The sequence below is a fragment of the Telopea speciosissima genome, chromosome 2, assembly GCF_018873765.1.
Source record: "Telopea speciosissima isolate NSW1024214 ecotype Mountain lineage chromosome 2, Tspe_v1, whole genome shotgun sequence".
NCBI classification, from domain to species: domain Eukaryota; kingdom Viridiplantae; phylum Streptophyta; class Magnoliopsida; order Proteales; family Proteaceae; genus Telopea; species Telopea speciosissima.
In genome coordinates, this window is record NC_057917.1 from 17,305,309 (window position 1) to 17,328,403 (window position 23,095).

Below are 23,095 nucleotides of genomic sequence, written 5' to 3' on the forward strand. Positions count from 1 at the left end.
CGAAATTCGTCCCTACTTTCATATGCAAATAGGTTGCAGATGAATTGTCTCCCAAGATACAATGAAGCCCAAATTTGTTGTTTATCTTGGCTGCGTATTACATAAACGAAGCCAAGATCGATGCTTGAAAGCCTTTTGAGAAACAGAAAAGCTAGTAGCAGAGAGATCTGTTTCCTGCAGTAAAATAGATTCTCTGCAAGATCACCTTTGAGAATGAGGGAGGAGAAGAACGTTTTGGATATCTGTTCAAATTTGAAATACCTTTGGGTATTAATAAGCCACTTGGCATCTGTTCCCAACAGATGGATCCTTCCATCTTTGAATCTGGTCCGTACGATCTAAACCGTCCAAAAATATAACAGTCATAACTGTTGATCAACTGTATACATTGATCTTATCCATATTCAAATTTGACCACTGGATCAAAAGGAACGGTCCAGATTAGATCTCGCTCAAAGCGATGCAAAAGTGCTAAGTGTGTGTGCCACTAACGTCTCTACAGCCCACTGCCCACGCCGCGCATGCGCATGGACGCTCAGACGAAAATCCCCGCACATACACCGTAACATTCACCGTATATTAATTTAAACAACAAGTAGTGCTTTATTAAATATACCCAAGGACACAGCTTTATGTTTTCGATGTGGGACTATTTCCAATGCCATTATGTTGAAAAACCTCCAACACAAGGAATTCAATCCCTTGATTTTTACCCCCGAAAAAAGCGTCCACCTAGCATGCTTGTAAGGACCTTCAGCCATTTTTGACATGTCTTGGGATCAAACCTTACCTTTACCTAAGTAGTTTGGATTGGAGGTAGGGGAAATATTGTATTAGGTATAAAAAGGATTGAATTTATCTTGGGTGAAGAGATTCCCTATCTTTATTGTGATTGGATGACACTCTAAAGACATTGTAAGACTCGTACCACAAAGGGAAAGAAGATCTATGATCCTTATTCTTTAGGTAAATTACACGTCATCCCCTAGTTTTCAAACGAAACTCAGATCACACCTTGGTTTTTGAAAAAACTCAAATCACCCCTGGTTTGGACCCCAATATTACAAATTAGTCCCTAATGTTAGTTTTATGCCGTTAAGTGATGATGCCACCCAGTTAAATAAATTTGAATCCCTAAACTACCCTTTATCAGTGTGTTGTAAATTTAATTCTAATGTTTTATTACAAGGGTAAAATAGTTCTTTCACACCAATAACTAGCAGCAGACTAACACCGTTACTGTAGAGGGGGTGATTTGAATTTTTTTTTAAATTAGGGGGTGAAGTGTAATTTATCCTTATTCTTTTCACCATAATACAGGTTAAAAGAAGGGTAAATAATACATCACCCTGATTTTCAAACGAAACTCAAATCACCCCCTGGTTTTTGAAAAAACTTAAATCAACCCCTGGTTTAGACTCCAATATGACAAATTAGTCCCTATCGTTAGTTTTATGTTGTTAAGTGATGATGTCAGCCAGTTAAATAAATTTAAATCCCTAAACTACCCTTGACATCTAAACATAGATTTTGAAGGGTAATATTGTAAATTTAATTCTAATGTTTTAGTACAAGGGTAAAATAGTCATTTCACATCAATACCTAACAACAGACTAACACCGTTACTGTAGAAAGGATGATTTGAGTTTTTCCAAAAACCAGGGGGTGATCTGAGTTTCGTTTGAAAACCAGGGGGTGATGTGTAATTTACCCTTAAAATAAGATATGTGAAAAGGGAAGGGGAAGAGGGGGAATCAATGGATAGCATTGGTTTCAACTATCAACATCAGATCAGTTGTACCGGTAATCATTGGTATTATTCATGACTAATACTGATGTTGTATCGATTATATCAGCACAGAGGAGGATAAAATAGTCATAAAAATCAGGTTTGGTCTTTTAGAAGGGACAAATCGATCCGATTCAACTTGATACAATTGATCCGCATCGATAAAAATATAAACCCAAATCAATTATCAAAAAGTTCTCTATGAAGAGTGTGTCGCCCACGTCTAGACATAGAGGAGGCAAAATGACTGCCACGTACACTCCCATGAAAGCAAAAAATCTCACTCCCATAATACCAATGCATGCGTTTTCATTGGCCCCCACACACGTAGGGCCACGCTCCCCCATAGAAAACACCAATCCATATTTTTTTGGGTAAATTATATTTCACCCCCTAGTTTTTGAAAAAACTCAAATCACCCCTGGTTTAGACCCCAATGTGACAAATTAGTTCCTATCGTTAGTTTTATGTTGTTAAGTGATGATGTCAGCCAGTTAAATAAATTTAAATCCCTAAACTACCCTTGACCGATGTTGAAGATGAAGGAAGGGTAGTATTGTAAATTTAATTCTAATGTTTTAGTACAAAAGTAAAATAGTCCTTTCACACCAATAACTAACAGCAAACTAACATTGTTACTGTAGAGGGAGTGATTTGAGTTTTTTCAAAAAACAGGGGGTGATCTAAGTTTCGTTTGAAAACCAAGGGGTGACGGGTAATTTACCCTGATAAACAAAAGCCCTCGAGTAGCATTGCCTATCAAATTTCTTCAAGGAAGTCAGCCTACTCATCGACCATACGTAGGTCACTTTTTCTTTCAATATTATTATAAAGGACTTGTTTTCCTTCTTATTAAACATAAATCTATTAAAAAAATCCACAAATCATGGTAGAAATAAATAACATACCCGTGAATTTGTTTGTAATGATTCATGTATTTTTATGACTTATCGATGAGTCATGAAATTGTTTAAGTGATCTCTTCTAAATATTTTACATAATTGCTCAAGACTGACATTACTGTCTTACACGAAATTGACAGGGCCTTTCTTGCCAGGCCATCCCCAATACTATTGCTCGAGACTAACATACTATCGCATATGCTTGGCAATAATAAATAACATATGATTATGAATGACAATTACGTTTGTAATGCAAAACATGCCATATGAGATCTTTTTCATATAGAATGACCCTTGGATTCGATTAGGAATAGCTGTTATGGAATCCAATATTCATAGATCATAGGGTTACATCACCTTATTCAATTATGTAGCATCTCATGTATTGGTATTTTATATCAATGGGTGTATATCACCAACACATGAGACAAGAAACTATTATTATAGATAACCAGTTAGTTTTATTCTAGGAAGATCAATGACAAAACTATATACTTGTTTTGGAGACTCATGGAAAAATTTAGGGAATGCAAGAACGATATATTTTTATATCGTCGTTATTAAAAATATTACTTTTAGTAGCAGTTACTAAACCACCATAATAAAGAGTTATTAATCCAGATATATTAATAGAATAAACACAATTAGTGGCAATAAAAAATTATCGCTAACTTTTTTTATTTTTAGTGACTATAAAAAACCACGGCTAAAAGGTACATTATATAGGATCTTTATTACCTCTAGTTCCCTGCCCAACCCAGTAGTTCCCTGCCCAACCCAGTTCCACAGTTCCTCTAACAAGGGGGGCTGGAATGACCACCCTACCCTTGCCCAAACACTCTGCCCAAGTGGGGTCCACCACCCCCTATTAGAGGAACAGGGGAACTGGGCTGGGAGGGGAACTGGAGGAGATGATTTTCCATAACGGGGTAATTTTCTCTCCCATTAGTGGATTGGATTTTGATCTTCTGCATTCTGGGGTTGAGCAACCATCGTGTTGTGCACAACTCCCAATCCGTCATGTCAGATTCCATGCCAATCCAATGGTTGGTAGACGAACTCAAATTTTGAACGATAATTTGAATTTTAAATTTAGCTCGTCTTGCAACCATTGGATCGGCATGGAATCTAATGTGGTGGACTAGGAATTGAGCGTAGCACGATGGTTGCTCAACCCCAGGCCGCAGAGGATCCAAATCCTAGTGGATTCCATGTGGTTGGCTTTTCGTACAAAAATGTGATCTGGCCTGAAGTACTCTAATGTTCCCTTATTTAAAAGGATCGAGTTTCTCTCCACCCACGATGAATGGGATCTCATTCACTGTGGGGTGGGAGAGAGCAGGAATGAGTATCGTGAGGATATATTGAAACATACAAAAACCCTAGGAGAGGTTTGTGAACCCTAAGATGGTGAGTGAATCTCTATGAGTGCAGGAAAACTTTATCCAATTAAAAAAAAATGAAAATTTTTTAGTTTCACTTTCGGAACCCCTATCCTTCTTCAAGAGTAGAGAGTCGTTTAAACCATGACACGTAAGCTTCCACGTGTTTGCTTAAAATGCATCACCAGAAGAACGGAAGCTCTAAGTCGCGTGGAGGTTAACTAACTTGACTCCTAATCCCTGTATAGCAGGAAGGGTACTCCGGTCATTGTACATACGGACGTGGTTGGTGAGAGTCATAAACCTGACCAACCCTTGTGCACTAATCATTCAAATGGCTTCCTTACCCAAAAAAAGTCATTAAAATGGCTTCATTTTGCCGAAAATACCTTTGGAAGAGTCCATACCTAACACCGAAACCGACTCCTCTGTTAATGTTTTGTTAAAATCCCACCAACTCCCTCTCTTTCTCTTCTCTCACATTGAAACCAAACCTTCTCTGTTTGTTCTTCTTATAATCCTTAAATCCTGAAACGAAATATATAAACAATGTCTAAGACCCAATTTTCGTTTCCCACAACCCAAATAAAGAAAGTCTCTAATCTTTAAATCAGTTCTCTTCTTTCTCTCTCTCTCTCTCACACACTCACTCTTTCATGGCTATTATATCGAAGATCAAAATTTATAGGTCTCCCTTGAGTTCTTCTCCATATTTCTCCAAATCCTATTCGAATTTAAATGGTTTTAGAAGAACCCATTTGAGATTTCAGTCTTTCGTACCCTCTAACTCTAAGGCAATCAAATGGGAGAATTTCGTCAAAACAGGGGATTTCGTCAAAACAGGGGATCTGGTGAGAGATGAAGGGAATAGTAATAATAAGGTGAGGAAAGCAGTTGCAGACGAAGATAGGAGAGGAGAGTCGATAACTTGTAGGGCAGAAAGGGTGGAGAAAGGAGGGATATTGATAGGAACAGAAAGTGGGATTTTTGTGCCGGAGAGATTGAAGGTAGTGAGTCTCATGGCACTCGTCATGTGTCTCTGTAATGCTGACCGAGTCGTCATGTCCGTTGCCGTTGTTCCTCTTGCTGCTAAATACGGTTGGAACAGTTCTTTCTTGGGGATCGTTCAGGTATCCTTCACATATTCTCAGATTTTTCTTCCTTCAATTCCTTTAATCTTAATCTTATTTGGGCAAAAGAGTATACTTTTTTTCCATGAGTTTTGAGAATTTGAGATTAAGAATGAGAAGTTGCAGAATTGGGATCCATTGATGGATACTGAGTTACCAACTCACCTAAGTTGATTTTCGCTGACTTTTCAACCGTTTAATGGGGTGGTTGTGGATACCAAAACCACCATGCAACCCATAGTGTCCCCATTCTTCTGCAAAATTTGGATCCTCTGCTGTCGGGCAGCCGGCTGGCATGCCGCCTCAGCAGGGCATGGACCCCTCTCATGCAGTGGATTAATTATTGAGCGGTCATTTAGCTCCTGCCGGTGTGAGGCTTCCGCCAGCAGCGAATCACGATCCACTCTTCTCTAACTTTATTAGTGGGTTCCTCGGTTATGTGGGGGTATATCCGGCCCATTATCACCTCCAATTCTGACATCCTCCAATCTCTCACATGGGAGCTGAAATGACCACTTACGCATTGTCTGGACACACTTCCCAAAGCAATGGGTAAGTGGTCATTTCACTCCCATGTGAGGGATTGGAGGGAATTGAAGGGTGTCAGAATTGGAGGAGATAAAAATTCGGGTATATCCCGCATCACCCATTCATCTGAGTCCCTAATTTTTGGCCTTTTTGGGTCTTTAGCTTCCCCCCCCCCCCCTCCTTTACTTTGGTGAAACAGTTTAATCAAATCAGTCAAGACATTGAGTTTGCCCACCCAGACATAGAGGGGGTGAAATGATCGTCTCGCCCATAATGAAAGACAGAAATTCTACCCCCGTGATGACTATGCATGCGCTCTCACTGGCCTTTGTGTGTGCAGAGGTCATGCTCTCCCATAGAGAATGCCGACCCTAATTAGTGTGACTGATGACCCTAATTAGTGTGACTGATTAAAAGATAGCATAGTTTCTACATGTTTGAGGAAGGGGTATCAATTTGGCCCGACCAAGCTGAGTTTCTCAGCCCTTAGGGCAGGCTTGGGCTGAGATTTTTAGGCCCAAGGCAATGTCCGGTTGGGCCGGACTGGGCCGGGCTTGAGCTTTGGTCTCAAGCTGAGTCCGGCTCAGCCCAACCCAATCCAACCCTATGCAATGTAATATGTACAAGTAAATTATAAATATATATCAAATACATCACTCATTCGTCCTCACATTCTTCGTCCTCACATTCTTTGTTGTTTTCCACTTAACGCATTCTTTATTTTTTAATCACTAACATACACCACCACTTTTTACCCCAAAAAAAAAAAAAAATCATACACCACCACTCGTTATGTATATTTTTTTAAGAATTAGAGCCATCATAAAGAGTCAATCAGGTCCAACCCTGGCCCAGCCCAGTCAGGTTCAACTAGATCTGGGCTAGGTTGGGTTGAGCCCGACAGAGCTGGGCTTGGGCTGAGCTATCCCAACCCAACCTAGGGTTGGGCTTGGGTTTTAAAAAACCCGGGCCATTGACTCGCCTAGGGAAAACCTTTCTTAGGCCTACATTTTAAATGTTAACAAATATCATGTGGTACGTGAGATATACTGAAATGTCAAGTTTCTATCTTATAAGGGTTTTTTCACACAAGTTTGCAAATTGAAAGACTGTGAAAGAGTGCATAATAGTGATCGATGTGTAGTGTAGGAAGTTACCAAAAAATAAATGTGTAGTGTACGTAGGCATGTGTGGACATACATAGACATGCATTCATGAGGTAGGATGCGGTCATTTCGCCCTCATCTTGTGTTTGGGCGCAAGATGAGGGCGAAATCCACCCTCTATATTACCAATCTAGACTATTCCCAACATATCCAATGGTTAAATTTTCTAAATCATGCTTTCATGTGACAAAATTAACTGTGCTCATCCAGAAAACGATATGAATGAGATTGTTTAGAAACACATTTTCTATTTGAAAAAAAAGGGACAAAGAACCACTCGATCGTGCAACGCAGTGTGTACTTGCACCCAAACACAGTTGCATGCAAAATGACCGGTGCACCCTCTGGAAAGGCGGAAAGAACCAGGGGTGCGGCGGTTATTTCGTGCATGGTTGTGTCTGGGCATAGATACATGCCATGCTGCACTACCGGTTAGCGTTCGTTTTCCCTTACGCGTTGATTTAAGAAGAAAATAGTTCTAGTAATTTGATTGCATTTGCTAAGGTAATAAATACTAATTTTAGGTCTTAGCTACATCTGAATCATGCTATTCTATATGATCTATACGATCTTTCTCCTATATATCTTGAATGCTCTAATGACATTGCATGCATGGGGTTTTCTCAGTCATCGTTCCTATGGGGATATGTTTTTTCATCCGCTATTGGAGGGGCCTTAGTAGACAGGTATGGTGGGAAGAGAGTCATGGCATGGGGTGTGGCTATTTGGTCTTTGGCCACTCTCCTCACTCCTTGGGCTGCCGAACACTCTGTTGCTATGTTATTGGCCGTCCGTGCACTCTTTGGACTCGCAGAAGGAGTTGCTCTACCTTCGATGAACACTCTCTTATCTAGGTAAGGATTTTCCTATCTTCACACTCAAGGTTTAAAGTATCGGTATTGAGTATCGTATCAAAATAGTGATTTTAAGAGACGTATCGTATCAAAGGGTGGGCCTTGGTGCAACGGTAAATATTGCTTCATTATGACAAGTGATTATAGGTTCAAGTCTGAAAACAGCCTCTTTGCGAAAGCAAGGGTAAGGCTACGTACATTATTACCCTCCTGAGACCCCGCAATGGTAGGAGCCTCGTGCATTGGATATGCCTTAATTTATCATATCGTATCGTATCAGAGATACTTATCGTATCGTATTTGAGAACAATCCTTGTAGATGATCAAGTTGATGCATCAACTAACTTAGTTTTACCTAAATCATATCTATCGATTTGTAGCAAAAAAAAAAGTTTGAAAACCATGATTTGAATATAAAGATCAAGTTTTCTCTTAAATCTCCTTTTTAAAAACCTACATTTTTTCTATGAAATCTCCTTTTATTTTTTTTGTTTTTTGAATTGCAAAAACAAAATCAAAGTCTAATAGTCATATGAGCTTCTAATGGCCGTATCGACATGTATTGGTAGGTATCAACATATATCGGTTGGTATCGACTACATCAGTATGTTAGGGTTTAGGGTTTAAGCACAAGGTTGCTTAAAGCAATACACCTTGCATATCAAGTTTGAAATAAATAGGTTGCTACCTCCAGTTACTATAAATAGGAAAGACTAGGGTTTTACGTTAGATGGGTTCTATCCAGTGGGGCCCACCACAGCCTGATTCCTTTTCAAGTAAACTTATATTTGAACATATATTAAGGTTATAAAATATATCCAATACGGTATGTATTGGTCTGTATTGAATCGTATCAACGGATACATCCGATTTTAAACAATGCTCTTACCCCAACTCTAATCCCACTTGTTGAAGACTTGGATAGAACTTATACTTAAAGCTTTCTCTAAAGAAAAGAGTGCCCTTCCTACACACCTGTTATTCACAAAATCAAATAATTGCTTTCACGAGCAAAATTTACTGAGACATGTTCTTTCTCTCTATTCTTTCAGGTGGTTCCCATGCCACGAACGTGCAAGTGCAGTTGGATTTTCCATGGCTGGATTTCATCTTGGGAATGTTATAGGCTTGCTTCTAACTCCTATTTTAATGCTGAAACTTGGAATTTCTGGTCCTTTTAGACTCTTTTCAATGCTTGGACTACTCTGGCTCACGATTTGGGCATATCGTGTTACAAATGATCCAAGGGAAAGTTACACAATCGATCAGATGGAGTTGCGATTGATCCAAGCTGGAAAATCAGATCCTCTGCTTAACAATGGCAAACTTCCATCTTTTCACCAACTCTTCTCTAAGCTACCCACATGGGCAATCATCTTCGCTAATGTCACTAACAATTGGGTATTTATTTTTCCTATACTTAACATAAGCACAAGATGTTTCTGCTACCTTTTCCATGAAAAACACTAAAAATCTTCCAAAACATGCAGGGGTACTTTGTTCTTCTGTCATGGATGCCTGTGTATTTCAAAACTGTGAGTTCTTCTTCCTCCTCTTCTGTTCTGCCAATCTTTTGTCTGTGGTATTTGGTATTTGTCGAGGGCTGGAGATCTTACTTCTAAGCCCAACAACTATTTGCATAAATGGGTAAGAGAATATCAAATAGCAAAAGTTACATTTTTATGTAATATTGAAAATGGGTTTCATGAATAATTAACGCAGGTCTTCAATGTCAACTTGAAACAAGCTGCTTGGTTTAGTGCTATCCCATGGGGAATGATGGCAGCTTCAGGTTATGTGGCAGGTGCAGCCTCAGATTACTTGATCAAAGAAGGCTACTCTACAACACTGGTCCGGAAGATCATGCAGGTAACTCTATCTTTCTCTCTATAATCTTTGGCCTTTTAGTCCTAAATGATATGGTGATGTTAAGATAATTGTTGTAAATATTTCATTTTGTATCTGGTGATTGTGGCAGTCTATTGGATTCATTGGACCTGGAGTATCATTACTCTGCTTGAATTTTGCAAAGACACCCGCTGCTGCAGCCATGATCCTGACTGTTGGATTGAGCTTGAGCTCTTTCAGCCAAGCAGGTTTTCTCCTCAACATGCAAGTAAGTATTTTATCTAATGCCATTATAACCTAAAAATCCATGATCTATATGTTAGATTACAAGCCAAAAGATTAGTGTTCTAAGTGGAGGAACTCTCATAGGTACATGAAGACACGAAAATCCCACTCCTAAACAATGTGGTATCCTAACATGGATCGGAACCTCCCTGCTCATGGAAGGAGAATGGGGCCAGGATTGGACCCACCCTGCTATAATACCATGTTAGCTTCCAACCTTAAAGACTAGTATAATAGATGGAGTGACTCGAGATATAGGGAGAACGGAAATCCCAATCCTAAGGATGCATACATTATGACCTCACCAGACCCCGCAGTGGTGGGAGCCTCGTGCAATGGGTATGCCCTTTTTTGGAAATCCCACTCCTAACCGATGTGGGATCGTAACGCCATGTACTAGTAAATTTTTACAACATAGAAGATTGTTTTGAGTCCCATACAAGGCAAGGTACTCCCAGTGTTTGATCAATCACGAATCTTCAGTCATGGCTATGTGGCATCCTAACACTGCTCCTCACATGTAGTGGATCTAAACTGACCCTACATGTGGAAGGATCCCACAGTGGTAGGATCAGCACGTGCTCTAATACCATGTTAGATTCCAACCCAAAATGCTAGTCTAGTAGGTGGAGGGTCTCACAGATATATGGGGACACGGAACTCATACTCCTAACTGATGTGGGATCCTAACACCATGTAGTAGAATGTTAGAGCATAGAAGATTGTTTTGGATCTCATGTGAGGCAATAAATCATGGATCTTCAGTCATGGCTGGATTACAGTAATTTGATCAGAAACTGAAATTGTGCTCATTGATTGTTTTGATCAGGATATAGCTCCCCAGTCTGCAGGGTTGCTCCATGGTATGTTATTAGATCTTCACACCACCAGTTTCCTTTGTTTTGTTTTTAATTTTTACTTTTTTGGACAATAGAAACAGTAATTTGATTTTTTGGGTCCTTATATGATCAATCAGGGATTGCAAATTCATTTGGGACAGCAGCAGCAATAATCAGCACTATTGGAACTGGTTACTTTGTTCAGTGGTTGGGTTCTTTCCAGGCATTCCTAACTGTAACAGCAGCTCTCTACTTCATTACAGCAATCTTCTGGAACCTCTATGCGACAGGAGAGCGTGTCTTCTAGGCTGGAAAAAATGTTCAATATTAACTGATTGGTTTGTCAAATTAGACCATCTCAAGGATGAAACATTTCAGCACCAAAAGAGACTATACAGGCAATCTAAACTAATGGTTTAGGTGCTCAAGCAAGGATTGCTATAAAAAGAAGACAAAAGGTATAAAAGAAGGCAAGATTGGTTCTGCAGGTGGAAATACTTGATTCAGGCAATTAGAATTTCCCGCCCCCCTCCCACCCCCTCCCCAAAAAAAAAAAAAAAACCCACAAAAAAAATCAGTTTTTGTAAGTAAGCAAGTTCCTCATTCCTCCTACATGATTAAAATGAGGTAGGAAATTAAGGTATAGAAAATTATACTATGTATGGAAAAACAGTCTCAGAAAAGAAAGAATTCTATTCTGTTTATAAATCTCTACAGTTGTTTGCAGCAGAAATTTTTTATGGATTGTAATTGGGAGGGTGGAAAGACCTATTTGTGCAACAGTAGCCTGTCAAGAATCATGAGCAATTTCTCTCCAATGAATGAAGCTCAGAGCATTTGGTGTGAGGACTCTAACAAACACAAAGAGAGGTGGATTTTAACCATGGCTTGATTCTGCCACATGGAAGAATGATGTGGCAAATCTGAATGTCATTCCCTCTTGTGAATTCTGTTTTGTCACATTTGGAAACTCTGGTTGAAACTTAACATATGAATAGGGGATCTTGGGATCTATATGTCCAAATCCAGATTGATACGAGCCGATTTGGATCTGATATCAAATTGGTATACCATTCCGATACTGATTTCTAAAATCCTGCTCAAATCTCAAAACCAAATTCAATTCTGTATCCGTTCATGGAATAATAAATAATGAGTCCCGTGAGGAAGATATGCATTTTCATCAATGCAACTAGGGAAGGGGTAACTGTTTGGGTCCTCTGTAGCGCGACACAGTGTGTGGCGCACCATCCGATGACCCTGTGTGCTCAGGCACGCTGTCAAACACACAGGCAGGGTGTCTGTGTGTTTGGCTGCGTGCCCGAGCAGACAAGGCCATTGGATGTGAACTACACATTGTGCCGCGCTACAGAGGAGCCCAACGCGAAAGGGTAATACTTTTTTTTTTTTTTCACTCCATCAAATTTAAACCCAAAAGCAGATTTCAAAAGTAACTAAAAGAATGTATAATACGAGAGAGGGCAGGGATGAGAGCAGGTGAGAGTGACAAATTGAGCGACGCTAGCAATCGGTGTGGATGAGTTGTTGTAGTAATAATATGCTGAACAATAATCAAATGAGAATATAAGACTTAAATCTTTTTTTAAGAGACATGAATCAATCTTCTGTGAGTTTCTTTTTGGTTGGACTAGCATAGTCATCTGTTTTTGGTTTTCTAAAACCGGATTGGTAAGTATTAACTGCTACAGATTTGGCTAACTCAATCCATTAATGGAAAGTGATCACATATGGATATTGGACTGAGATTTGGCACATCTTAATTGGTATGAAAATATTGCATAGTGTGGACCTAACTAATTTATCCTTTAATGAGAAAGAAAATTTTTATTTATTTTTACAGGGTTAGTCCCTACCCTCCCTCTATATAGTCGACACTGGCTCATTAAATGAACAATGGTAGAAACCCTAAAACGAGTAGAGAAGAGGATAGACAAGACCGATGGCCATTGTGATGGAGCGACGATGTTCGTGTAGTCAGTGTACTTCGACCTTGGATCCAGGTATGCCGAAAACCACTCTCCATTATTGGATTATCCATGCTTTTCGTATCTCCACATCCTATTGGGTGTATGTTTTTCTTTCATCTTCAACCATAAAACAACTCTGAAACAATGATGTAGTTGCAATGTAGGGTTGAGTCATATCACAGATAACACTCTCCTTAAGGTAGTAAATGTCTCTTGTTAGTATACGTTTCAACTTACAAGATAAATCAATGTTCTTAGGAAATCACATGAGTGTTGCACTCACTCTCAGGATTACACAGATATGGGAAGGGCTATGCTTAGGGGTGTCAAAACCTAACCCGAACCAACAAAATTGAACTGAACCAATTGGAATTGATTTGAACTTAATGGATCATGTTTCAGACTAGGGTTCTATCACACCGAAACCATACCAGGCCGCACCGAACTGAACTTAAAAAACCGGACCAATATTGAACTTAAACCAATATAACCTGATACCAGCCAAGGTTGGAAAAAATAGGTTTTAACTAGGGCAAGGCATCTACGTTGGGTCAGAATTTTCAAAAATCTGGTCAAGAGTCATGTAAACTAGACCGGGGTAAAAATAACAAGAATCAATCGCAACTCATCTAAGTCACCATAAATTCGACGAGTTCGATCAGTTAAAAAAAAACTCATTAAACTATTCCACTCAAGTAAATGGTAAAAACCCTTGAGGCCACATGTTCGATAGTTTGTTGAGGGAAAATGAAAACCTAAGCCCCTCTGCAACTTGGTGATGACTAACAACTGTGATCTTTGCATTTGAATATTAAATTATTCCTAAACTAAATGGTGTACCAAATGGACCTGTACAAAGCCTGTACTACCAGAAGAATATGAATCTATTTAATCAATCACATTGGTCCTCATGAATGAACCTCACCCCTTTTTTGGGGTGAAGGTGAGGGGTAGAATTTCATTTCTATTTCCCGTTGATGAAACACTATACACTTGTAAATAGAAAAAAAAAATGATTAATGAATTTGTAACATATACTACAGAAGCTTCAAGAAATTTCTACCAAAATTTTCAATGAAGAACAACAAATTAATTTGTATGTTTTTTTTTTGTATTTTTTTGATGTTTTCATATTTTTCTATATTTTTTTTATTATTAATTTATACATATTTATTTTATTTAAAAATAAAAAAAATATGACTCGCCCTGATTAGGATTGACTAGACTAGTCACTAGGTTTTCTGAAAGGTGATTCGAGTCAGAAAACCTAGTTTTCCAACTATGATACCAACTCGAAATTCATTAAAAAAAATTGTACTTCTTATTATATTTACATGGTAAACTGAGACCAAACTGATAATAAACTGATAAGAAGTCGAAACCAAACCTAAATCGAACCAAAATCGGTGCATCCTTATTGGATCATGTTTTGGATTTACTCACACTGAAACTAGTCCAAAACAACCGATTCACACCCCTAACTATGCTCAACAATTTAAAGAAAATGAAAAAGATCAAGACTGAAGTCTGAACTCACAACAGAGAGGGAGAGAGAGAGAGAGAGAGAGAGAGCAATCTTCAACTCGAGCTCTAAATAAATGATTCTAGGCTACCAATAGAGACATTTATAGATGTGGAAGAGACATTTCCAAGCACCTTTTGGAAGTGTGGGAAGTGGTAGATTCGTACGTATAAGTATGCATACCTGTGATGTACACATACTGCCAATTATCATACCACCTCACCTCACCTAACGGGACCCAGTATGGCTCGAAGTGGCACATGTGTGCACATGTATAAGCACGCTGGACCCAACCTTGAAATTCCACAAGGAAAGATACTTATTATAAGAAGCAAGACTCTTTGCTCAACACAAAACAAATTTGGGATGAATAAATGATGATTCTACCAAAATAAACACAAAGGGATGAATGAGCAAGCCTTGAAAACTACAACAAAACAATTAAGGGAATCTGAATATCTGGTCTATTCCGTAGTATGGGTTTTTAGTGTTTTTATTATTATTTGTTATGTTATTTGGGCAGTAACAAAGTTGTTATTGGGTCCAAAAATCCAAATCCAAATTGGATAATGACTCAAATCAAACAGTGGTTAGTAGATTTAAAATTATCCCTTCCCTCAATTTTGTCCCCTTCTATATATTCTAGTAATGAGGAAAACTTATTAGTTCCTTCTTCTTTTGCCTTACCAATTTTAGATTTTCTTGTTTTAATTTGTGCAGGATACTATAGAGTCTCGATACTATATACCTGGATTAAGTTTGGTAGGATGGTCCTACATCTTTTTGATAGAAGGAAAGCTTACCTTTTTTGCTACAGGACATATTACATCTACTACCTATACGGAACCAGAACTAGTCAGTATCCGAACAGGCCTGGATCATACCTCTAGTATGGGGTTGAAGATTAAAGAAATATGGTGTTCAAATTAACAGATCACTGATGTTCTTCCATCTCCAACCAATTCTCCTTAGCTTTGGCATCTTATAAAGGACTTAGTTTATATTTCTGATATATCCCAAGATATATGTTTTGACAAACAACTAGACTCATTTTGTATAGCCTTAGCTTTTAATCTTGCCACACACACTCAGTCTAAAAACATTGTATATTTTTCAGTTCCTTAGTAATATATTTTGTTTTTTACCATAAAAAAAAAATAATTAAGGGAATAATTTTTAAAATAGGGCAAGAGATCTCTACTTGGTTGCATGGTCTCTACACAAACGTTTGGGCCAATGGGTGAACACGCCTAGGTATCTACCTAGGGGGCAGAGGCATCATCTCACGGTGCCTTGTGAGAAGGTGTAGGAAATACCACTAAGTAGAGATCTTTTTCCCTTTAAAATATTTTGAAACTCACTTATAGAATATAAATAAAACATGTTGTAAACAAAACGTCGTGGAAGCTTTACTTATGACGGCGTTTCAAAATAGCGTCGCGCTATCTCTACTTAAAGTGTCATTGTTGCACCAATTTCTTGTAGTGACAGTTGCTAAGCAACTCCAAACCAAAGTAATTATAAATTAAAAAAAAAATAAAGAGATAAGTTTCTTATGAGAGAGTGTACCATCCACACCCAAACACAGTGGGGGGGCGAAATGACCGCCCCACCCCCAATAAAAGGTGGAAATCCCACCCCCAAGATGCTTCCACATGCATTCTAATTGGCCCCCACACACGTAGGGGCCATGCTCTCCCACAAAGAACTCTTGCTCATAAAAAAAATACCCATAAAACCTGGTTCAAGTAATCCAAGCTTCAATCATTGCCAGACTCAGTCCAAGCCTTGTGGACTTTTTGTCTCCCCGACGCATACAACACTTTCTCTCTTTTGAGGAATCGGTATTGGATCGGCCGATTCGTATCGATATTATACCAATATCTGACTGATCCTTTATCAATACAAGAGGGGTAAAATGTAGAAAAATTAAAGTTTTTTTAAGAAAACAAGACCGATCTAGCCTGATACGGTCGATACAGATTAGTATTTATACCGATACTGCTTACTAAAACCCTGGTCGCCGGGTTGTACTTTTCTCCTTTAACAGACAAGAGTTGACTTTTCTTTTTCCTCATCCAAATAAAAAGAGCAGGTTTCATTAAATTCTCTATATGGGTGGGTTTCCATTCCGTATGCCTAGTGTTCTAGAATTGGGATTCCAGGTGATCCGTACTGGATTTCTATGGTTGGGGCATGTTATGGTCAATTTCTGGCCGAGTCCTGGATTTTGATTCTGTTCTTTGAAACCTTGATATGTAGACCTGGTACATGCTTAGCAATTCACTTATCAGTTCACAAGCATTATTATTTGATTGGGGAAGAAACACTACCTAGGCACGTGCGGTACAATGGTATTAATGCAAAAGTCGACCTCGAACTAGGGAAACCAGTGGGAGATCGATTGTAGTAGAATCGATACAATGCATGGAACAACAATAGGGATCAAGACTGAGGTCTAGTGGGCTCCTTAGGGGTCTGAAGTAGTCCTTCAAGTATCATTCTGACTGGGAGGAAGAGTGCTGAGATCAAGACCTTCGAATCAGTAGCATTGAATAAGGAACTGATGCAACAGCAGGTGTGGAAAGTGGTCTTCTTTGCCTCTGGACAACAACAACAGATTCAGTTGTTGTTTAGGATGTTCTCTAGGTCTTCGTAGATGTAGTAGCAGGTAGCAACACATGATTGCAGTCACACAACAACAGGAACAATAGGGAATCGAATAAGAGAAAAAGTAGAAGATAGGAGAAGGAGGGGAAAGGGATAAGGGGATTCAACTCTCTCAGCCCTTCATCCACACAATAGGACATAATATCTTTGCCAAAGCAATAATCTCAATCTTCATTCAACTATGTAAATCGTGGGGAGTGGCTAAACAACCTTACAATAAATAGAAGCCGGACCTGCTCCTCAAGTAAAAAGAAAAATAGAAACTTAACATAATAAGTTGCAACATGAAAATAGAAACTACTCTAATTACTAGGACTGAAATAAAATAGAAACATAATAAAACCTTCTAAATCTTCTTAAGTCTTCAAATCTCCTTGTGAGACCCACTTGGATGATTTAATTGTTGCAGCCAAAATCTCCAGCCTGTGGTCCCCATCAGCTCAACCTATTAGCTTTAGAAAAATGATAAAATTGCCCTTCACTTAAGGACTTGAATCACTAAAACTTATTCTTCTAATCTGCCGCCACAATTCTTCAAGGAATATTCCTATGATAGCATGGTACTTTCGCGCGTTTATGTGTCTAAGTGTCACAGTCCCTTATTTTTGGCTAGGTGAAAATATTCCTTGAAGAATTGTGGGGCCAGATTAGAAGAATAAGTATTAGTGATTCAAGTCCTTTTCATAGGGATTGTTGAGGCTTTATTTTGCCACATGGCCAATTTTATTTGGGCTGAAACTCAACAAGTGAGAAGGCCTGGGCCCTACTACCTGTCCACAATTGAACCACACCTGATCAACCATGTGGCAAAAAATAGGTCATCCACGAAAGCCTTCCTATGTGGGTTTTACATGAGAAACCAAAGCCCAAAGAAGTTTATCTCCAACAAATTCTTTGTCCCTTTACCTAAAATCGAAGAAATAAAAAAAAAAAAAAAAACAAAAAGAAGTGAAAAGACAAGAAGTTCAATTGGTTAGTTTATTTACCAATTCATGCTTCTCTTGAACACATAGACTACGTGTTCAATCTACAATTGGAAATTTAGCCGGTGGTTGAATTCTTGCACCTAATTTTATTTTATTTATAAATTATGAACAAATACATAGGCAATGTTTTTCTTCCACAACTCATCTAAAAATGCATTCACCACTGTCCAAACAATGGCGTCAAACTATTAAAAACAAAAATCATGTTATCAAGAAAAATGAAGAGGACAAGTTTTAAGAACCTAGGAGTAAGGAACACAGCAGAAATTATGAAGAATAGTCATTCCAATAGGCCATAAAAACATCTATATAATGCAGCGTATAGACTATCATGCACCTGAGGATTTGATACAATCATAGGTAGATGGGTTATTGTGTTGGATTAGTTTGTTAAGGGTAGATAGGTAATTTATTAAAAATAAGTTATATAATATAAATCAACAGTTGTACAGAGCAATGGAGAAATATCAAATCTCCTTCCTGTTTATCTTCTTTTTCCTTTGTTCTAGGAGGCCGCTGCCCTTGAAGCCAGCTTTTCCCTTTCCTTTTCTCCTTCTGTAATTTTAATTTTCCCCTTTAGTTTAACCTAAAGGTCCTTAGAGTTACTCATGCACAAAGGAATCCTAATCCCTTGGTTGAAAGTCAGATAAGGCATAACAACCTCGTTTGAACCTACATCAAAAGTTCTGACATGCGCGCACCTACACCACATTCGTGCCATCTTGTGAGGGTGTTGGAAAAAATCACCAACCCCTCAACTATGGCCCCTTTTTATGTACATCCCCTAATCTTCAAAACCTTCTAAGTCAATCCACTGAGTTAATTAACTCACCGTTATCTAACTAATAGGAAACATAAAGTTAGATCAGATCGAGCAGACCAAAACAGACAGAATCCAGCTGAATCAAAACAAAACCCAAGAGAAAGAGATGGTCTTTTGAAACTGAATCCCATCATCTTCTTCCCCTCCTCTTCGTGGATCTACAATCGCTGCAAAATCACAAGCTTTGCAACCGAGGTTCATTCATTATGTGAGACTTGCCTGGATCATCATTAGTGTAGATGATAGTGGTTAGTTCTGCTTTGCTCTTGGGATTGAGCTGCACTAGATCAATTAAATACAATAACAAAGTTCGACGATAAGACCTGCAACCAAAAAAAGACAAAAAAGGAAGGGGGATGAAGAACTAAAATTGATAAGGCAAAGCAACGATGACGAAGTAAAAAGCCTTGGCAGCACGATGGCCATGTATCTTCTTTCATTCATTTGAGGAGAAAATATAGGGACACCCCTCAACTATGGGCCGTTTTCATGTACACCCTTTAACCTTCAAAATCTTCTGAGTCAGTCCACCGAGTTAACTCACCGTTACCTAACTAACAGGAAATATAAAGTTACTAAAATACCTTCTATACCTTTCATCAAAAAAAAACAAAAAAAAACCTCTATACCTTAATACATTAAAAAAAGAAAGAGACCAAACTACCCCTGCTATCTCCTCGACCTCTCGACCTTCCACAGTTCCACCCTTCATCTCCGTCGACGTCTCCTCGACCCTCTCCACCCTTGCATCTCCTGTCGCCGCTGCTACTCCTCCGGTGCTCTCTCTCTCTTTCTCTCTTCAGTGCTCCAGCAATTAATTTCACATCTCTCTCTATCCATGAGAAGGAAGTGATCTAAAGCAGGACGCATGGGTAGTCTAGGAAGCTTTGCCAGGGACTTTGGGGAGGTCAAAAAAGAAGGCAAGGTGGCTGGAAATCTCAACGACTTCTTGTTTCACAGTTGTATAGCGAAAGTTACATAGTTCATTAGGAGTAATTTTTTGCAGTCTGAGTTTCAGCTTCTCCCAGGAGAATTTCTTTTTCTCCTCATTTCCCTTCTTCTCAGAACCCTTTCCCAATTAACCCTGCAATCTTCTTCAGATACCCTCTTCCATGGACAAAGGATCGTCCTTCAAGCTTCTTCTGAGCAGGTTTGTTAATCTCCTTCCATCTCGGCCCCTTTCTTTTCTGAAATCGATCTTTAATATCCTATACTAATTGGTAATTTTGGCTACATTGCAGACGAGTCGTTCCATTGGGATATCTCAGAAATGGTGGAAGAAAGGGATCCAACCAAATATGAAAGAGATCCCTTATGCCCAAGATCTTGTGGATTCCTTGTTAATCGCTAGAGATAATCTCGTTATTCTGGATTTTTTTCTCCCCGGATTGTGGGGGATGTAGAGCTATCCATCCCAAGGTGCTGCTGTGGATTATCTCGGGTTTCTCCTCTTTTGTGTAAGATTAGGAATTCACACCTTGGTTTTGATGAGATAATCTACTTGGGAGGTAAACAATTGAAGTATTTGGGCTGGTCTGAAGAGCAAATTTTTGTTGCCTTTACGAAATACCCTGTCTAGATGACATGCACAGAGAAGAAGACGAGGGTAGGAATGGATTTCTATGCAAATGCGCTCAATTGGAATGCTTCAATTGTTTCAAAACAATTGAAGCAATCATCATCTCCTGCTACTCCCACTCTTAACATGCGCGAGGGAGACAAAGTGCCTGAACCAAAATGCGCCACCGTGTATCCACACCTTATCCACGCACACGCCATTAAAACTGCCATCAGGGACCCAACCTCAGTTTTGAACAACCTCATCACCCTCTACTCCCAATCAAACCTCCTCTCCGACGCCGTTCGTCTCTTCCACCAAATCCCATCACCCAACGTCGTCTCATGGACGGCCCTTATCTCTGCCCATGCCAAAACCCGCCTCTCTCTCCACCATTTCATCTCTATGCTTCGCCACCCTACACTACCCAACCAGCGCACCTTGGCTTCCCTCTTCAAGACCTGTGCCTCACTCCCTCACATCTCCTTCGGCCTCCAGCTACACTCCCTCTCCCTCAAACTCTCCCTTGCTCACCTTCCCTTCTCCGGCTCTGCCCTCGTCCATTTGTACTCCCGGTGTCGTCTCCCTGTAGAAGCCAGAAAGGTGTTCGATGAAATCCCTTTGAGAGATGAAGTTTGTTATGCGGCCATCATCGTTGGCCTTGCACAGAATTCTCGATCCACAGATGCGTTATCTCTCTTTACTGATATGAGATCTGCTGGTATTGGGTCCACCATGTATAGTGTGTCAGGTGCTCTCCGTGCTGCGTCAGAGGTTGCTGCACTTGAACAATGCAGGATAATTCATGCTCATGCGGTTGTTATTGGCCTTGATTTGAATATTGTTGTCGGGACTGCCTTGGTTGATGGGTATGGAAAATCGGGTCTTGTTTTGGATGCGCATCATGTCTTTAGTGCGTTGTTGCCTGATGTGAATATCGTTGGGTGGAATGCAATGATGTCTGGTTATGCACAGCAGGGGGATAAGCAATCGGTGCTTGAGTTGTTTTCCAGGATGGTGGATCATGGGTTTGTTGCTGATGATTACAGTTTTCTTGCCATCCTTACGGCATGCAGCAATGCCGGTTCGGTGCCTGAAGTGCAAAAATGGCTGAATTCTATGAAATCGGATTATGGATTGAAACCAGGGATCGAGCATTATACATGTGTAGTGGGTGCAATGGCCCGTGCAGGCCAGCTAGAGGAGGCCAAACACCTGGCCATGACAATGCCATTTGAGCCTGATGCTGCAGTTTGGCGGACGCTGTTATCAGCTTGTGCAATTCATGGTGCAGCTGACATGGCTTGGGTGGTAGGCCAGCGATTATTGGAGCTTGACTCACAAGATGACTCAGCATATGCGATTCTTGCAAATGTGCATGCTACTGCAGGGAGATGGGAGGAGGTCGCACAAGTGAGGAAGCAGATGAAAGTTAGGAGGGTGAGGAAGGAAGGTGGGCAGAGCTGGATTGAAGTGTGTGGCGAAGTTCATGTGTTCTTAGCGGGTGATAGGAGGCATGAGAGGACAATGGAGATATACGCCAAGCTTACAGATTTGATGGAGGATGTTAAAAAATTGGGGTATGTGGAGGTGTCCGATGCAATGTTGCATGAGGTTGAAGCAGCTGAGAAGAAAGAGGCACTTTGGTATCATAGTGAGAAGTTGGCCGTGGCATTTGCATTGATTAGTGGAGCTGCTCCACCAGGGAAGCCTGTGAGGGTGGTGAAGAATTTAAGGATCTGTCGAGATTGTCATGAGGCTTTCAAGTATTTAAGTAGGGTGATAGAAAGGGAGATTGTAGTTCGGGATGTCAACAGATATCATCGATTTGTAAATGGACTTTGCGCCTGTGGAGACTATTGGTAATTTGAAATATCACAGAGAAAAATTAGGCACTCACATCTCATTAAAAAAGTGCCAAAGAGAAAAGCCATCGATGAAGTTAGAAGTTGAACTAGAATAAACACCTTTTCACTGAGGGAGGAAATATGATGACTAGTCACCATAAACGGTTCTCATCAGATCAAACAGTAGCACTTTAAGGTGTGAAGAAACTCGAAGGCTTGCTTCCAGACCCATTAATAGATGAATCCAGAGCCATTGAGGTGTTTGCAGATGAGTAGGTTGCAAATCCATCCTTTTAATGTAGATAGCTACTTGCTTCACTGGATGTTGGTTCATTTATAAAACCGATTCATACTCAATTCTTTTTGTAAGTTAGACCTTTGGTTCTTTTTGTTATCCATAAAGTGTTGAGAATTGCAGCTGGACAGGAAAGTTTCAGGACATTAAAAAACGTGAAATCATTTTGTCATTCTGCATAGACAAATCATATTTCTCTTGTTTTATGCTTGATTAGAATTATGTTGTTAAATATTGGTCATTTCCATTGCCTGGTCCTCTCTTTGACAACAGCTGAACAGCATATCCAATTGCTGGTTTATAAGTAGTGATCTTGACATGTTTTTTTTGCACAGTTCTCTCTTAAACATGTTCAATCTCAAGTATTGGTTTTTTTGGCCCGTGTGTGACGTGTTTGGGGGTGGGGGGTGGGGCCCTGATGCTCTCTTAAACATCAAAATATCTGATAGCAAGTCTAGAAGCAATTCTGCAAAGGCTGGAAAGAAATTTCTGATAGCTAAACTAGACTTTTGTGGTTAGACAATAGAACCGATTGAAGTAGCAAACTATTGTTACTTGAAATGTACATAGGTTTCTGTTGTATTATGTGTGACCTTCTTTACTTAACCAAAGTCTCTATAATCATGGCTGCCCTTTTCTTTCCTGGATTAAAATTAACTAATTCATAATTTGCTTTTCATTTT

At 39.5% G+C, this 23,095-nt stretch overlaps 2 protein-coding genes across 2 annotated transcripts; both read left to right on the forward strand.

The window, feature by feature from the left end:
• The first annotated feature begins 4,729 nt into the window (after nt 1-4,729).
• Nucleotides 4,730-11,127, forward strand: LOC122650513 (probable anion transporter 3, chloroplastic). Its single transcript, XM_043843921.1, has 8 exons — nt 4,730-5,203; nt 7,525-7,751; nt 8,804-9,152; nt 9,242-9,286; nt 9,474-9,620; nt 9,730-9,867; nt 10,714-10,747; nt 10,861-11,127. The coding sequence occupies exons 1-8, from the start codon at nt 4,730-4,732 to the stop codon at nt 11,028-11,030; spliced, it is 1,584 nt and encodes a 527-aa protein (XP_043699856.1). The 3' UTR covers nt 11,031-11,127.
• A 9,267-nt stretch (nt 11,128-20,394) lies between these two features.
• Nucleotides 20,395-22,471, forward strand: LOC122649645 (pentatricopeptide repeat-containing protein At4g33170-like). The gene has a single exon (XM_043842879.1). The coding sequence runs from the start codon at nt 20,418-20,420 to the stop codon at nt 22,134-22,136; it is 1,719 nt and encodes a 572-aa protein (XP_043698814.1). The 5' UTR covers nt 20,395-20,417; the 3' UTR covers nt 22,137-22,471.
• The last annotated feature ends 624 nt before the right edge of the window (nt 22,472-23,095 follow it).

What these genes read in the sequence shown, in the direction of transcription:
- LOC122650513 (XM_043843921.1), top strand. Translation starts at nt 4,730, where the DNA reads ATGGCTATTATATCGAAGATCAAAATTTATAGGTCTCCCTTGAGTTCT. An exon ending in CTAATGTCACTAACAATTGG is followed by an intron (nt 9,153 to 9,241) that starts GTATTTATTTTT and finishes CAAAACATGCAG; the next exon opens with GGGTACTTTGTTCTTCTGTC. An exon ending in TGCCTGTGTATTTCAAAACT is followed by an intron (nt 9,287 to 9,473) that starts GTGAGTTCTTCT and finishes TAATTAACGCAG; the next exon opens with GTCTTCAATGTCAACTTGAA.
- LOC122649645 (XM_043842879.1), top strand. Translation starts at nt 20,418, where the DNA reads ATGCGCGAGGGAGACAAAGTGCCTGAACCAAAATGCGCCACCGTGTAT.